Source organism: Myzus persicae, unplaced genomic scaffold, assembly GCF_001856785.1.
Source record: "Myzus persicae strain clone G006 unplaced genomic scaffold, MPER_G0061.0, whole genome shotgun sequence".
In the NCBI taxonomy this organism is placed as follows: Eukaryota; Metazoa; Arthropoda; class Insecta; order Hemiptera; family Aphididae; genus Myzus; species Myzus persicae.
This window is the reverse complement of record NW_019104372.1, coordinates 1-18,030: the sequence shown is the minus strand read 5'-3', so window position 1 is coordinate 18,030 and position 18,030 is coordinate 1. Positions and strand designations below refer to the sequence as shown.

At 29.2% G+C, this 18,030-nt stretch overlaps 3 protein-coding genes across 3 annotated transcripts; 1 reads left to right on the top strand and 2 right to left on the bottom strand.

Moving 5' to 3' along the window:
* Positions 1-227: 227 nt before the first annotated feature.
* Positions 228-617, bottom strand: LOC111041596. Its single transcript, XM_022325898.1, has one exon. It carries the CDS (start codon positions 615-617, stop codon positions 228-230), a length of 390 nt encoding a protein of 129 aa, XP_022181590.1.
* Positions 618-1,698: 1,081 nt separating this feature from the next.
* On the top strand, positions 1,699-4,049 carry LOC111041595. The gene is made up of 3 exons (XM_022325897.1): positions 1,699-1,763; positions 2,508-2,643; positions 2,787-4,049. The coding sequence occupies exons 1-3, from the start codon at positions 1,699-1,701 to the stop codon at positions 4,047-4,049; spliced, it is 1,464 nt and encodes a 487-aa protein (XP_022181589.1).
* A 12,034-nt stretch (positions 4,050-16,083) lies between these two features.
* Positions 16,084-18,022, bottom strand: LOC111041598. The gene is made up of 2 exons (XM_022325900.1): positions 16,715-18,022; positions 16,084-16,614 (listed from the first exon to the last, which is right to left on the bottom strand). The coding sequence occupies exons 1-2, from the start codon at positions 17,740-17,742 to the stop codon at positions 16,137-16,139; spliced, it is 1,506 nt and encodes a 501-aa protein (XP_022181592.1). The 5' UTR covers positions 17,743-18,022; the 3' UTR covers positions 16,084-16,136.
* Between the last annotated feature and the right edge of the window lie 8 nt (positions 18,023-18,030).

Genomic DNA, 18,030 nt, shown 5'->3' with positions numbered 1-18,030 from the left:
ATTTATTTGACAACAAGCTACTTATTATAGGCCTTACAATGGATATGGTCACTTTTTTATCAGCGCAAAGGACGCTTGTTGCTAATTCTAATGGTTTCAAAAGTACTATTAAATTGCTGCAGTCATCTTCCATAAACTCGAGTTTTTTTCATAAAATATGATTCATCTGCCATTAGAGCAACTATTGCTGACCGCACTTCGACTAAACATTCAAACATATGTAACGTTTAATTCCATCGAGTTGGACAACATTGAATTAAACGTAAATTCGGTTTACCATTGTTTATGAGATAAGACTCTAATGCTGTTGTTCTTTTATACGAGTGTTTGAAGGCAGACACTATTGACGAAGCCTTTTTGGAAATAACTATACATTCATCAATTAATAATCCTTTGTTCACCGCTAGTTGTAATGTATGGACAGCACATGGCATACTTCTACAGCCTTCATTTGTATCTTCTTGTAACTTTTTTATTGCTTTAGTAATATTGTACGCGTTATCATGTGTAATACCAGACACTTTTCCATCCACATTCCAATTCTCCGTAACTTCTTGAAGAGTTTCTTTTAAATATTCTGAAGTATGATTTTTGGATAGTTCTCCTGTATACGTCATATTAAAACAATGTAACATCCAATCATTATCAATAAAATGTCAAGTAATCGTAATATATGAATCTATGCCTAAAGATGTCCTAGCATCTGTAGTTATTGCTATTTCACTTGTGGGACGTATTTTTTCTTTTATTGAATTAAATTTGTCTTCATATAAGTTGTGGATACGGTTTTTAATATTTTTTCTTGGTGGTATAATAAACTAAGGTTCAATTACGTCTAAAAATTATTTAAGTAAGAATTAAAATTAAAAATGTTATTTAAAAACTGTAATATAAAAGGTAATCGATCAAAAAGTCAGGGAATATATTTTATAATCTTGACAAAAAGTCCGACAATTTTTTTTTTTTACACGCTGTATATACCACATTGTACTTGAAATAAAACTAGATGCAATTATTCTTACCATAATATTAATACATATTATTTTTATAAATTATTAAAGTTAACACCGTTATATAGTAAATGTGTATTAATTTATTACCAGGATCCATCAACAATAATGGAAAAATAATAGTATAAAAATATTAGCTAAGCTTAAATAAATTATTAATAAATATAAGTAACTAAATAGGTACGCATCGGCAACACGACGCTGGACAGTCGTTGATGGTAATAATAATAATGATAATAGATAATAATAATAATAATAAATAAATCAAAAAAAATCAAAAAAAATCACAAAACATTGTTTTCCCTAAAATAATGGCTTATGCTGTTCAAAAAGTCCACAGTAGGGATTTTACTGTCTCTAATTTTTTAACACAATCTGTGTATCCTTTCATTTTTTTCTGAAGTCTGGAAAATCTAATTTCATTTTAAGTATATAATGTGCATATACAATGTGTAAAAAAAAATTTATCGGACTTGTCCAGATTATAAAATACGATTGCGCGCGGTCCTTATCAGCGGTACCTTTTTAGGCTTACGATTGCGCGTGCTATATTATTTTTATTTCTAAGCAATGTTGCCAAATACACAGATTATAGGTGCACGGTAAACATCTGAAAATCAATCACTACTTTTTAAAATTGAAATATTACACATTGATTTTGAAATTGGTGCTATTGAAGCAACAAAAGATGTTTTTCCGTACGTCAAAATTAAAACTTGCCGTTTTCACTTGGGACAAGCTTGGTGGCGCAAAGTAAGTTGAATCAATATGAATATTTTTCGAAATAATTAATCAAAATCAATTTTCAGATTAATATTATTTTATTATAACGATTTTTTTGTTATGGATTTAACGAGATATAATTTAACCAAATTATTATTTGTATATAATGTGATTTGTATTGAAATTGATGATTTTCAATCGTGTACAAAATATTATTGTTTTTTTTTTTAATTTTTTGACCTAAAAAATTGAATTTAGAAGATATCACTGGGCTAGTCAAAAATTTGTTTTTTTTTATAATAATAATAATTTTATATTTAAATAATAATTTGGCAACGTCGCATCCAATTTCAAGCGCAATCGTACGCTTTTGCATAGGTAAAAGCATGATTATTTGTTATTCCGGCACCACGCGCAATCGTATGCCCAAAAAGGTAAAACGCACGCTATCGTACTCCACCGATTCAACATCCCAGCTTCTAATCGCTTACCCATAATAGATTCTTCTAATATTCCCCCGTCAGAGTTTCGTCCATATCCACCGACATCTATACAAATAAACTTATAGTCTGGGTCCACAATTGCCATTAATACGACTGAAAATTTTTTTAAATAACAAAAGTTTCTGGATCCACTATTATTAGGACATTTAATTGTCACGTGTTTCCCATCTCTCGGCGTAGGGAAAGTAGCGCGCCCATCGCCCAATGTACCTTAGTACATTGCAATAGCCCTACCCTGACCTTAATTGGTTGGGGTAGTCTGGTCCTCTAGGTTGGGGGTTGATTGTAGGGTTAACAACCCTACATCAGAAAAAAAACATGTTAAGAAACCACAAAATAAGCCTCGGAATTGGATTAATGGACAACGACCGGAACTGGAAAATGGAATAAAAATTGGTACATGGAATGTTAGGACCTTAAACAAACCTGGAGCGTTACAGTACTTACTGGACGCTATTAAAAAATATAATATGAACATATTAGCTCTGCAAGAAATTAGATCGCCAAATGACGGAAATATGAAAAAATATGATAAAACCATATTCTATAGCGAAAGAATGGAAAACATGAAAATGGTGTGGGTTTTGTAGTGAGCGATGATACGCTACCACAAGTAAAAGAATTCACGGCAGTAAATGACCGAATATGCTATATCCGACTCTCAGGTCACATTTTTGATAGCATTATCGTAAACGCTTATGCACCAACTGAAGAGAAAGAAGAAAATATTAAGAATGAGTTTTACGATGAACTAGGGCACATACTTGACACAACACCAAATAGCTGTATAAAAATATTAATAGGTGACTTTAACGCAAAAATAGGAAAAGAAGATATATATAGACCAACGATTGGACCGAATAGCTTACATGACGTAAGTAACGATAATGGAACCAGATTGATCAACCTATGTATAACGAACGGTTTTACCCTTAGTAGTACATACTTTCCAAGGAAAGATATATACAAACAAACTTGGATGGCACCTAATAGAATAACTAAAAACCAAATTGATCACGTTTTGATACAAAATAAGCATAAAGGATGCATAAAAAGTGTCAGGAGCTATAGAGGTGCAGACGCCGACTCGGATCATTACCTGGTAATTACAAAACTTAAAATTAGACTATCTGAAAGATGGAAAAAGGTAAAATATGTAAAATCCGTAAAATACGATATAGAAAAACTGTCAGCAAAGAAGGTTTTAGAGGAATACGTATATAAAACTCAACAAGAATTACAAAAATCCAACAGTAATGCAGATAAAGATGGAGAACGGATATGGGACAGAATCAAGACGGCGGTAGTCAATAGTGCTAATAATTGCCTAGGAATAAGAAAACGAGAAAAAAGAAAAGAATGGTTTAATGATAGGTGTAAGGAAGCAATAGACAGAAGAAACCGCATACGAGAAAAAACTATCAAGGACCCAAGTGACATAAATATGGAAAGATTTAAAAATACTAAAAAAGAAACCAATAAAGTACTAAGATGTGAAAAAAGATTAGCAGAAAAAAGAAAGATTGAGGAAATTGAAGAAAATAAAAATAACTCCAGAAGATTCTTTAGCAAAACTGCCAACATTAAACAGGGATTTAAACCGCAGACTAGGATCCTAAGGAATGAACTAGGTGAGTTAGTAACAAAAGAAGAATCTGTAGTAGAAGAATTTAAAAAACATTTCGAAAGATTACTAAATAAAACACCACCAATACCAACACATGAAGATATACCTATGCAATATAGTACAGCGGAACCATATATTAAGACTCCAACAAAACAGGAAATCTATAACATCATAAAAAAAACTTAAAAACAACAAATCACCTGGAGAAAACAACGTAGTTGCGGAATTATTAAAAAATGGAGGAAATGCGATTAAAGATGAAATTTGGAAAATGATTAAGGAAATTTGGGAAACCGAAGTAATGCTAGGAGAGTGGAACACGGCAATACTATACCCAATATTTAAAAAAGGAGACACTTTAGACCCAAAAAATTACAGAGGAATCTCATTATTGGATACTTGTTACAAGATATTGTCAACGCTCCTTTTGGAAAGAATAACGCCATATGCAGAGGGTATCATCGGAAGATACCAGTGTGGCTTTATAAAGGGGAAATCCACTATCGACCACATTTTTACCTTAAGACAAACAATGGAGAAATACTACGAATTTGACATGGATTTATATATGATATTTGTTGACTACAAACAAGCTTATGATAGTGTGAACAGACAGGAATTATGGAAAGCAATGTTACATTTTGGAATTCCGAAAAAATATGTAAATTTAGTAAAGATGTGTAATGACAAGACTATACTGAAAGTACGTTTTCTTCAGACACTATCACCAGCCTTTGAGGTTAATTCTGGATTACGACAGGGAGATGCCCTATCCCCAACATTGTTCAATCTGGGACTAGAAAAAGTTATTAGAGAAGCTTACGAAGACAGAAGAATGGAAGTTATTGGTGAAGAAACTATCTTAGCATATGCTGATGATATAGTTCTTTTAGGTAATACGCGAGAAGAAATTTCCCACTCACTCTCTAAACTAATAGAAGTCAGCAAAAACATGGGTTTATGTATCAACGAAGAAAAAACTAAACTTATGATACTATCGAGAAGAAACGTAGATCAATCAAACCTGAAAGTGGGAAGTATGAATTTCGAAAAGGTGGATAATTTCAAATACTTGGGTGTTAATATAAACAACAGCAACAACATTCATTTGGAGATAAAAGAAAGAATATCAAATGGAAATAGGTGTTACTTCAGTATAAACAAACTATTGAGATCAAAACTGCTATCAAGAAAGTCTAAAACCACTTTTTACACAAGCTACCTTAGACCAGTAGTAACCTATGGGTGTGAGACCTGGTCCACAACAAAAGATAATAATAAAAAACTTGCTATATGGGAAAGAAAAATACTAAGAAATATATATGGACCAGTCTACAACGACAACCTAGGAATATATGAAAAAAGACACAATGAAGAACTGTATAACCTGTATGAAAAACCAAATATACTCACATATATAAGATGTAAACGCCTAGAGTGGTTAGGACATGTATGGAGAGCGGATGGAGATTTATTAAAAAATGTTCAACTAACTAAAAAACTAAATTATAAAAACTATAAAAACTATAAAAACTAAACTATAAAATCTTTTTCAGCTAGACGGCAAGCAATAGCTAAAAACAAAATAGCTAAATTGATAAGGTAACTAGAGTTGGAACAAATCGATGAAGACACAGCAACATCATCTTCGTCTCAGTCGTCTCACTATAGCATGCCATCAGTGACTCCAACGAGTCCTACGCCGTCGATTATGAGCAATTATAATAGTGCTGACAATTTAGATGCAATGTACTATCAGTTGTAGTCAATTTTATTTTTTTTATTCTAACAATTGGATATAAATACTAAACATTTTATATATTATTATAGTATTTATCATTTATATATTAGTATAACCTACCTTAAAGCAATAGCGAGACGTTCAGGGGGAGGTATTGGCACACGAAAATGAGTCGTTTCTTTACGTATATCTTCATTAATACAATTTAAAATTGCATCAAAACAATTTGATGTCATTCGAAAATAAATAAAAAATCGTTTTGCATCATTTCGTAATTGAGGCATTAAATGATTAAATTCACCTAAACTTTCTCTTTGGCTTTTAATTTCATGAACCCATTTTCGTCTTTTACGTCCAAAAATTAAATATTACATGTTTTTTTTATTATTTGTTATTGTAACAGCACACACTGTATTTATAAACAGTTGTAGCTAATATATTATAATTAGTGTTAGGATGTTAATGACTTTCGTCGTCTTTCGTTTGATAACATCATACATATTTTAATTGTACAGTGCAACAATGCAATATGAATATTAATATATTATTATCACATCAATATATTCAATATCCTAACTCTAATTATAATATATTATAATTTTTTGAGAGCTATAAGTCCCTAAGCCTAATTATAATCTAATGGTACCTTTTTTGTTCTTCATCATCCATTACAGCTGCTAACAGTAATACATCTTTTTCGTCTGAACTTGAGTTTTCATAATAAATATACATGGTATGATAACAATTTTAAAAAAATATAGAAATATGTTGTTTTGTACTTTTAAATATTAATATTAGTAAAAAAAATATAATACGTAATAACAAAATACATGTGCGCGCATAGGTGTCACAATGCCGACTAGTAATTTTTGGCGAAATATTTTTTAGGTTAGGTTAGATCAGCGGTATTTAAAAAGCGATAAATACCGCTGCCGCTACCGCTTCGGTTCGAGCGAACCTTAATACTTTTCTATCGTTTTCGGTAAAACACGTCTTCTCTCAATTTTGATTGTTATTTTATTAACTAGCTTATGAAGTCAACGCATCTCTGAAAAGATCCTACTTATGGCCTTATATAAAAGTATTAGAACTTAAAACTAATATGAGAGTGCTATGTACAGATCAAGATAATATAAATTATATCAAAGATTTACTTTTAATAGGCAAAGGCGAATTTCAAGCAACGAATGATAAAATAAATATTAAAAGTTTCTGTAATTCAGTACCCACTATAACAAAATTGATTCAAAACGTGTACCCGAACATTCAAAATATATCTTCTAAATCATTGAAATAGTTTCAAGAAAGGACTATTTTGTCACCTACAAATGAGCAAGTCAACAAATTAAATGATTTGATTCTATCTAGGTTTGGCGCTCAATCACAAATGTACTATTCAGTTGATACAGTTTTAGAAAAAAGAGGATGCAGTCCATTTCCAAACTGAATTTCTTAACTCTTTAACGCCTTCTGGAGTTCCACCGCATACACTGATTTTAAAAATAGGGCCACCTATTATTTTAATGAGAAATTTGAGCCCACCCACACTTTGCAACGGTATAAGATTACAAATCAAAAAATTGAGAAGTTTATTACTTGAGTGTATAATATTAACAGGCTGTGGTAATGGAAAAATTGTTTTAATACCAAGAATACCAATTATACCCTCAGATTTACCTTTTAAGTTTAAACGTATTCAATTTCCCGTTAAATTAGCATTTGCAATGACTATAAATAAAGCACAGGGACAAATCTTAACTTGCTGGAATTGACTTAAGCGTTCAATGTTTTTCTCACGGTCAACTATACGTCGCCCTGTCACTCGTGACATCCAAATTTAATTTGTATACTTTTGCCCCCGATCCAGAAAAAGTTGATAAAGTTGTTTACAAAGAAATTTTTTAAGTCTTTGAATTATCAAAATACTGGCATAATTCATATCTTTTGTTCTATCCATAGTTATACCTACAAAATGTACATACACAATTTACATGCAATATACATATACATTTATCACTACATAAAAAATATTTTTTTTTAAAGATTATGAAGAATCCGCGGTGGCGACGCTAAATTTATATGGCTACATTACCACGAAGACGTGACTAAAAGTGGTCTAAAATAAAAATAATTATTTAACATACAGAAAATAAATAGCAATTTAATACCTGAGAAATCTTGCAATAGCGAAGAATTGCCGGGTCAGCTAGTTAGTATACCTTTAAAAGTATTTCTCATTAGTTTGTATTTTTTTTTTTAAGTATAATAACTCATGTCATGTAATTAAAGTGCATATTGGTAACTATATAGTTGTAGAGATGTTTGTAATATCATATAAAAAAAAATTGTATTTATTTGGGTAATTCACAATACATTTTATTTCTTGTCTTATATTATACTATTAGTTATAATATTGATTTATTTTGTATTGGTTAAACCTTTTATAAAAACTTGCTTTGAAAACCACCAGAACCGTTAAGAGGACGCTACATCCGCATGTGTTGTCTCCGTCTTACAAACGTAGAACATTGCAAAAACATATTTTGCGCGGGAAAGAACCGAGAAAGCTACAGTCATAATTAAGAAACGAAATTTTCACCACATAAAAAGGAGAACGTTGGCTGTGCAATATCGTTTTTATATTTTCGATATCGGAAGTACAAAAAAAGTTATTCAAGTTTGAAAAATACAAAAACAAATGTATTTTGAAACAATAATAACTTTTTTCATATAAGTGATATCGAAAAAATAAAAACGATATTGCACAGCCAAAGTTCTCCTTTTTATGTGGTGAAAATTTCGTTTCTTAATTATGACTGTAGCTTTCTCGGTTCTTTCTCGTGCAAAATATTTTTTTGCTATGTTCTACTTTTGTAAGACGGAGACAACACATGCGGGTGTAGCGTCCTCTTAAGGCGTACAGTATTAGCACGTACACATGGAAGGAAAATCATGTGTTCAAAGTATCGATATGGGAATCGATTAGAGACAATTCCAGAAGTAATAATTCTTTTGATAAACTAAACCAGGGATGGCACGTTACATGTTAAAACTATCTAATATTTTTACCCTAAGTGTCATTGAATTATGAAAAGTATATATGTTTGTGTATTATAAGAAAAAATGGTGGTCTATAATTATTTTTTATTAAAAATAAAACAAAAAAATTATTATTTTCATTTTTCGCTTGCCCTTTGCATGTTTCGAGTGCCATGTTGGTTACTTCACGCATGCCATGGATTTGCCATCCTTGTACAATACTATTTATTTTTGCTATAACATAAACTTATATGGAATTTTTTTAAGGTAGAACAAAATATAACAAATGAATCAACAAATTTGGTCCTAGGTAATCTATTTATAAATATATATATAATATAATGGTATTTCCTTGACTAATAAACGAATAACTGTGAAACTTAATATTGCCTTTTGGTTTTACTACCATTTTATTTTGTGAGTGGTAGGCCGTGGTAACAGAGACATGTAGGAATTATATAAATGGTATATGCGAAAGATAGTCTTCCAATGTGTGTGCCATCACTTTTTGGAGCAGTAAAACGCTTTTATTTCTAACTTTGAGGGTGGTTTTTGGTAGCAAATTGGATCTAGTTGGTACTTTTGGGAGTCAATAGTAAACAATTCTCAGTTCTTATTTTAACAATCGGGAAAAACAAGAGGTTTTTGCAAAATCATTGTTTGACTATAGATCAATATTGTTTTTTGATTGGTGATGTTATTCAAAAACAAATAACTGTGAACAGTAGATACTTAAGATTTTCACCAAATTTTTATGATAAAATTTTACGTGTATGATTGATATTAGAAGTTAGAACTAATGTAGGCAGGTACATTTAATATATTTTAAAGTTTATTGAGCTATTTATAGATATTTTGCATTTCAAGAATCAACTTCAAAGTGTTATACAAGTTATTGCACTGAAGTTATTGTTAGAAGAAATTTAAAAAAAAATATTGGACTTAAATCCACAGTATTTTTTTATGGATGTAAAAAGTTAGAATTTCGATAAAATTTGAGAAAATCGCGAAATCGTGGGCGGGGACACTTGCGAATTATGGTAACGGATTATTAAGTACCAACGGATATCGATAGGGCGGAACCAGCTGTATAATACGAGCTATTTGTGTGCTTAATATTTGGCAAACAAATTTGAAAATTCTAATGTGTGAGGAGAGGCTGAAGATACGCTTCTGCGTCTGGCAACCTCCGAGGTACGATTTCATTTTGAACAGAGTATAGTAATTTTATAATATTGTCTACATTTTCCTATTAATTAGCCATTATCAATAATCACTGGCCATTACTAAGAACGACTGATAGTAACATATTGTATGTATAACTCTTTTTTGTTATTAGGCATAAAAATCTGTCCAAATTTACACAATATGTTACAACAAAAACACTACTTCAAACCCCGTGTAAGAAATAAAAATATAATCACATTTTTAAACACTATGAAGATGTGATATTATAAATTAATTAATTTAATTAAAGAACACTTATTTTATTTGGTGACTCGTCAAAATATGCCGGTCAAAATATCCCCGACAAAATATCCCCACAAAAATATTCCATGACAAAATATCCCGCGTAAAAATTTACCGGTTAAATAATAACTCAATGTTGACCTTTATTATAAAAGTTGCGATTAGAAGTGAACGAGTGTTATGCGTTATTTTGATGATAGAATGATAGTATAGAGTGTCATACTGTCATTTTATTTCATTACCTACAAAGCGTGTCGTGAGTATTTAACGTTTCTTATTTTGTTTTATTATTTTCTTATTGTATTAAAAAATTACAGTTTTGAGGCAAGTTTTAACAATTAAGATATTATAAAACAATAATATATTATAAGAATGAAATAGTTTTAACTTATTAGTTTTATGACTTAAAATAAATAAATATTTATTTGTTAGAAATTTAATTCTAATCCTGCATGTAGTACAACAGAAGTGACTAGAAGCTTATTTATTACAGAGGATTCACATATTTTGCCAAAAAATAGAGAACAACATTTATTGGAACTTGTTAACAAGTATTTAAATATACCTATATGTATATGTATTATAAAATTTTGCTATTAAAACGGTTTGATCGTAATACAATGTTAGTTTATGTTTATATTTTTGATAGATTACAAATAGAATTAAATGAAATAAAAAACAAACTTTTAAACGTTGAAAAGGAAAATAAATATTTGAAAACTGATTATTTTGAAAATAAAGTATGCGATATGTTTGGTCATATATTTACAAAAACTCAAATAAATCATTTTTTACGGCCTCATGTTTGAATACAAAAGTGGGAAGTAGAAGACATCACTGCAGCTATTACACTGAGAAGTATTTCACCAAGTGCATATCGTTACTTGAGAGATAAACTAAAGTATCCATTACCAGGCCTGAAAATAATTATATTAATAACTATTAAGTATAGGTCAAACGTAATCATATAGTAATATAATTTATAATATATGCTTACAAGTAGTTTCTTCAAATAAATAATGTTCACTATAGGTCTTTCAACTCTTAAAACATTTGCAGGGAACTTATCCATTGAACCTGGTATTCTTAACGATGTAGTAAACATTATGAAATGGAAAGGTAAATAAACAAAAACCAATAAGTTAACATCCACTGTTGTGTGTTGGTTTATACCTTGGATCATATTATACATTAATTATAATTATAATATTGAAGGTGAACAATTAAGTGCAAAGGAGAAATTATGTGTATTGTCATTTGATGAATTATATATTAGTCACGAAATTTGTTTTGACAAAAAAATGGAACAAGTTTTAGGGCCACATAAAACTGTTCAAGTTATGATTGTCAGAGGTATGGTATTAAATTGGAAACAACCAGTTTACTATTCATATGACAGCCCAATGAAAGAAGAAGTGCTTCACAATGTTATTTCAATACTGTACGATACTGGATATAATGTAGTTACCATGACTAGTGACATGGGAAGTACAAATGTTGCTCTTTGGAAGACTTTGGGTGTCTCACATGAAAATCAATTTTTCATTCATTCCAAAACTGAACAGAAAATTCACACCTTTGCTGATGTTCCCCATTTAGTGAAACTAATTAGAAATAATTTTATAGATCACGGTTTCATAGTCAATGAAGGTATAATAGTTTAATTTCAATAAATAATAGTTATACAATAATAATCTTACCAAATTAAATAGTCTACTGAACACTGATCATAGTCAGTCCCATGGCCTAACAGTTGCCACCCATGATACTGATTTAAATTTTACCAATGTATCTATAGGTATATTTATTGGAAACAAACAGTAGAAGAGGTGCTGAAACTATCTAGTGGTAATTATATGAAATTTGCTTACAAGTTAACTTCAGCACATTTAGATGTAGCAGGACCACAGCGCCAGAAAGTTCGTCCTGCTGTTCAGTTGTTTTCAAAAAGTGTTTCAATGGCTATATTGTACACTATGGAAATAAAAATAAAATTCAAACTCCAAATTGGAAAGAAGTAATAAATAAAAATGTATTAACTTTACTTATAGTCATTGTTGTATGCTGATATTATAGGTCACTGATGTTTTTCTTTTGGTAAATGACTGGTTTGATCTTTTAAATTCCATCAACTTGTATGGAAATAATACAACAGCATATGGGGAAGATATAAAAAAACGAAATGAGACATTAAATAAAATGGATAATTTTATTAAAGAGATGCGTATTCGTGGTAAAAGAAGTTTGATGCAGTTTCAAAAGGGCATTTTGTTGACAAACCAGTCATTGAGGAGTGTTGCAGGCCTTGTACTAGAAATAATACATTAAGTAAACAAAAGATATTTAAAAAAATTATAAAATAACACATAGGTAAATATTAAAATGAATGAAATGTATTACATATAATATTAGGACAGTTCTATGGTAATTTAAAAAAATTAAAATTAAAACTATTTTTAAAAGGTTAATATATTTTATAAATAATTTAAATGTAAAGTAGGTATTACACATTTTACCTATTTAATGTACCTATCCAATGACACACAATACCCAATGAAAAAAAATTAACGAGTTTATTAACAAATTAATTAAAAGTTAATTAAATATAAAATAGTAATGTGAATAAAAAAATTAGTTAAACATCAATAATTGAGTATAAATAGGTAAGTTTTGAAAAGTTTAAAATTATAATTCGGCATTTGCCAGTAAAAAAAATATAATACTTTGCGTTTGCAATATACGAATCATGGCCTGATACGAATTACGAATAATTCAAATTTGAGATTATGTTTTATTATATTTTATGTCATGAATTAATTTTGTATACCATGATTTACTCCACAATACGTCACAGCTTATGCGCTGAATTATCTTGCTGACATGCCTGTCTATTTAGCCATGTTAATAACTATTAGTTATACGACTTATTACGATCATATTTCAACAAATATTGTATTCATTTAAGTGGTTAATTTTTTTTACACTTCACAAATGCTTCATAATACCTACATTTTACTTTTTATGTATATTGTATAGTATTATTTTATATTTATCAAAACTTTTTTAGGAAAAACACAAGTACCGTTAAGTAGTGGATCAGTACGAGAAAGAAGAATAGCTGATGTTAGGTATCGTTACGGGAAACTATTACCTAAGTACGTTGGAGAAAACGGTTAGTTATAATTTTAATACGAATTGTTAGTTTCATGGAATAATTATCTTAGCTAGATCATCCCAGACCATCTCTTAAATACCATTAGTACCAATTTAAAATTCAATGATGAAAATCGTTTTCAATTCTTTCACATCCTTAGGTATTGGTGTCTTAAATAAATCTTATACCTCTTAGTATGATTTTTGAAAAACAGGTACATGTATGTATAATCATCTCAGTCTATATAAATAGTGTTTTCACAAAAATTACGATTTATTTAAATACATATTAATTTGTGTTTCCTGTTTAGTTCAGACGGTATGCCGAAACTTATAGGCTCAGAAAATTGGGTGCGGAACTTTTAGGCTCAATGACAATTGGGAGTGAATGTCAATACTTTTTAAAATTCTAGGTTACTAGTATAGGTTACTTTTTTGTACTGTGTATTATTAAATTTTTGTTTTTATTTTTACATTGATATTTATTCTTTGAAAAAGTAATAAACGGACTAAGGTTTGAAAAACGATGATATTTTAGTCGGGTTAGGTTCACAGTTGTTCAATGCAATAAAAGTTATTATTAGACCTTTTTTTTGCATGTCTAGTTGATTGGCGTTTGGATAATCAGCGTTCTATTGTACTTATCAATCAATATGATTGCTGAAATTCCCAATTACAAAACATATTACATTGATAAAAATTCATAATCTATAACAATACGATACGAGTTTTGATACTTATTTAGTATATCAAATTCATGCGCTGGAAACACAATTCATTGCTAAATTATTTGTGTTATATGAAATAAAAATTTATGGTTTTTTCTTATTTTTATTTTTTGTAAGATAAAACTGTGCTTACAGTTTTTAATTGATGTAACATCTTTAATATATATAATCAAATACTTGTGTTCATTAAAAAAAAAATTATTGATTATAAATTAAATTATTAAAAATTGTGTAGATTTAATATTCTTAAGTAGATACTGCCTAATAGTATCATTATAATTTTAATTAATAAATGAATGTTCTTGCATCCAAATGTACTGCACCCAATTGTCATTGCGCCCAATTGTCTCGGATTTATGACATTTATTATAGAGTTTTCACTTTGGATTATTCAACTATTGTATTTTTCAAGTACTAGAATTCTTCACATAAATTAACACTTTGGTATCAAACTATATGGTTGTACATTTCCAGTGTTCGGAACGTTCACGAAAAAAATGAACTCGTTCACGTTCACGTTCAGTCCTTCAAAAAGGAACTCGTTCACGTTCACGTTCGTGTTTTTTTCAAACGAACGCGTTCACGTTCACGTTCTTTTAAAAAACGAACGCGTTCGTTGGGTCGCGTTCATTTAATTTTTTTTTTATGAATCGTTAGCCTGCCATGAATATAAAAATTAAAATCCCATAAACACATACGACTCAAACAAAAAATAAAAATACAATTTAGAGCATATGGGGGAAAGTGGGGCAGAACGGGGGGCCATGTGGCAAAACGGGGACATTTCAATATTTATGTCTTATAGTTATAGTTATAATGATCATACTGATTTAAAAACTTAATATATAGATTTCTGGGGCCAACAATATCATATAATAAAAATTTCATGTTCACATATCAATTATCTTATCAGTAATAAATTTAAATCATTACACATGCCTCTTATCAATAGATTGATATAATAAACTGTTATTTTATTTCAAAATATTTTTATGGTTCACTTATTGTACCTATCTTAAATTTGTTTTTGCTGTTTCTATAGCAAATGTTCTTAAGATTATTTTAATAATATTAATTATTAAAAAAAAATAATTGTTGTGTTTACTAACAACGGCTGAAGTTAAGTGTAATCATTGGGGCATAATGGGGTACCTTACAACATTACTTTTTTTTTTAATTTTTAAGTTTACCTACTAGGGTAGGCACTATATCTATAATGAGTATTTAATTAAAATGTACCTATTTAATAAATGTAAAAGTTAAAATTTACAAGCAATTATTATTTTTTGTTATTGTACAATTAGTATACTAAAATATATTCCCATAAATATAATATAATATATTACATTATGTATATGCAAGTTATACAAGTTGTTTAAATGACAAAAAGTTTAAGTTGATTAATGTAATTGTATTTATGTAAAATGAAATAATATTTATGTGAAATAAATAATATTTGAGGGACGTCCCCAGGTATGGGGCAAAACGGAAAAAATTATACTTAAACCTATTTTTACCTTTAACACTATGAGACTTAAATGAATGTTTAAAACATGCTAACATATTAATAACCATTTCCTAAAGATTACATAGTTCAAGTTTCAAATCAAAAACACAATTTTTGAGTGAATTATTGCTTCTGATACCTTAGGACCCCCGTTCTGCCCCACCTTCCCCAACAATTCATAAAGTTTGACACGTTATTTGAGTTACATTTTAATAAGAATTTCATAGTGATAAAATTAAGCAAATACTAGGGCACTATACACACAACCAAGAGATTGGACAAGGTCGCCTTAGAAAAATCAGCTACCTCCATAGTTTTTTTAAGAGTTGAAAAAATCTTTTCGATTGAAGACTTAAATTTAGGTCGAATTGAAAATTATAATTGTAATTATTAAATATATTCAACTCAGACAATTCAAATATTGAAACAAAAACAGTAAATAGGTACAATAGGTACATGATAAATAAATAATTCATATTTTAATTCGATACATTTTTAAAACTTTATTGAATAAAAAAAAAACAACTTGTATCCTTGTTAGGTATTATAACATCAAATAAAATTTTTAAAAAACTGTAGGTAAATATCTATTTATCTAAATAAAAAAGAAAACTATTTGTAAATTTTATTGAACTTCAAAACATCTTATTTTGTTTTAATAAAATTAAGTTTTCAAACATATCATCACCCAGTCTATGACGTTTTGATGTCATTACATTCCCTCCAGTACTAAATAACCTTTCTACTGGTGCACTAGAGGGTAAACCTGTATTAAACTGAACAAATTTTAATAGTACTTTAGGAAATGCAAATAAACTTTTTAAATCAATATTTTTGTTATTTAAGAAATTTAAAAGTTCTTGATCTGAGGTTATTGTATTATTTTTATTGGAATAGCTTTTTGTTGGTAAACAAAAAAAATCTTTATTTGAATCAGAATCAGAATCACTAACTGAATTACCATCAGATACTTCATTTTCAGAACATAAAAACTCAGTTTTTAAAAATAATTCAGCATTCAATTTTTCGTCACCTTCTAGCCAATTTAGTTTAAATCTTGGAATAAGACATGCAGCAATTACTAATTCTTTTTCCATCCATATGTGAGCAAATCTATAACACCAGTAACATAGTAATTATTAAAAAGTAATATTAATTAAGATTAATATATTAAATAATAATTTATTTAATTTTCTAATTTAATCTTACAAACCTTTTTTTTAATGATCTTAAAACAGCTTCTAATAGAAGTGTACAATGTGTCATAGGTTTACATTGTCTATTTTTAATCTTTTTCTCCAAAGCATGTAAAGTCGGTAGCAGATATCCCATATACATGGCTTTTTCACCTTGTAAGAAATCTAAGGACTCTGCGATTGGTCCAAATATATCACAAAATTCATTTATGAATACAGCTTCTTCGTTTAATATTCTTGGTAATGTATTAAAATCCATGACTTGGTTCAATTTTTCTAAGCCACCAGGTCCATTTATAATTCCTTTTAATTGAATTAATGCATCATATGTAGAATTCCATCTTGTTTTATTAGGTACTCTCAAATACACATTAAGTACTTCATGAATGTTTTCTGCCACAATCGTCGACTGATTTTGTTTTGACCAAAGTTTTGTTAGCTTTGCAAAGAGTTTTCTGTAGAGCTTTTTGAGTTGAAGAACATCAGCCTTTCTTTCATTTTCATTAAACCATTTTTCAACATCATTAGTTGCGACCAAGTTCAAAGTATGACTCACACATCGTCTGTGAGCGGACAAACTAACTTCATTTACATAGTCAATTTCTGTATCAATTTCAGCATTTTCAAATATACCATTTAAATCAATTAGCTCTAATTCTTCATCTTCATCGAATAAGTTTTCCTCATAATTTTTATCAATTCCAAAAACCCTAAATGCTTTTACAAAATTGCTACCATTATCAGTTGTAGTACTGGTTACTTTATTTTGAATTTTGTACTTTTTGTTTATATTATATATTTCTTGTGCTATTACATCAAAAGTATGTCGACCTTTTATCACTGTGCAAGCTAATGATGCTCCTTCTCTAACTAACGTTGTTATATTAATCCAATGGGCTGTTATGCCAAGGTAAGATTTTTTACCTTGGGTCCAACAATCTGCAGTTTCTGATATATATTCAATATTTGACAGTGTTTTAGAAATATTATCTACCATTGCATTAGCTGCAGAGTTTAATCGAGTTTTTAATGTTTTTGAACACATAACAGTTAATGTTTTTGGAAGTCCCAATCTAATTAAATTCAAAAATACTGGCTTGTCAACAATATTAATTGGCTGTGTATCTTGAACAACAAATTTAATTATTGCTGAGTCCAGTTGTTTTTGTGTAATTATTTCATTTCCAGTACCTATTCTGTTTAATGTAGTCTGTATGAGATTGCTCGATTTATCATTTATCAGTAGATTTTTTGTAACTGTATCCTCATCATTTTGTAAACAATTCGTTTTTTTTTCTACATCTGTATCAGCAAGGAACTCTGCATACTTATA

Coding starts and splice junctions, on each gene's coding strand:
- LOC111041596 (XM_022325898.1), bottom strand. CDS start 617: ATGACGTATACAGGAGAACTATCCAAAAATCATACTTCAGAATATTTA.
- LOC111041595 (XM_022325897.1), top strand. CDS start 1,699: ATGTTTTTCCGTACGTCAAAATTAAAACTTGCCGTTTTCACTTGGGAC. Junction 1,764..2,507: donor GACAAGCTTGGTGGCGCAAA/GTAAGTTGAATC, acceptor CTGGTCCTCTAG/GTTGGGGGTTGATTGTAGGG. Junction 2,644..2,786: donor TAAAAATTGGTACATGGAAT/GTTAGGACCTTA, acceptor CATATTCTATAG/CGAAAGAATGGAAAACATGA.
- LOC111041598 (XM_022325900.1), bottom strand. CDS start 17,742: ATGTGTTCAAAAACATTAAAAACTCGATTAAACTCTGCAGCTAATGCA. Junction 16,615..16,714: donor TTAAGATCATTAAAAAAAAG/GTTTGTAAGATT, acceptor CTGGTGTTATAG/ATTTGCTCACATATGGATGG.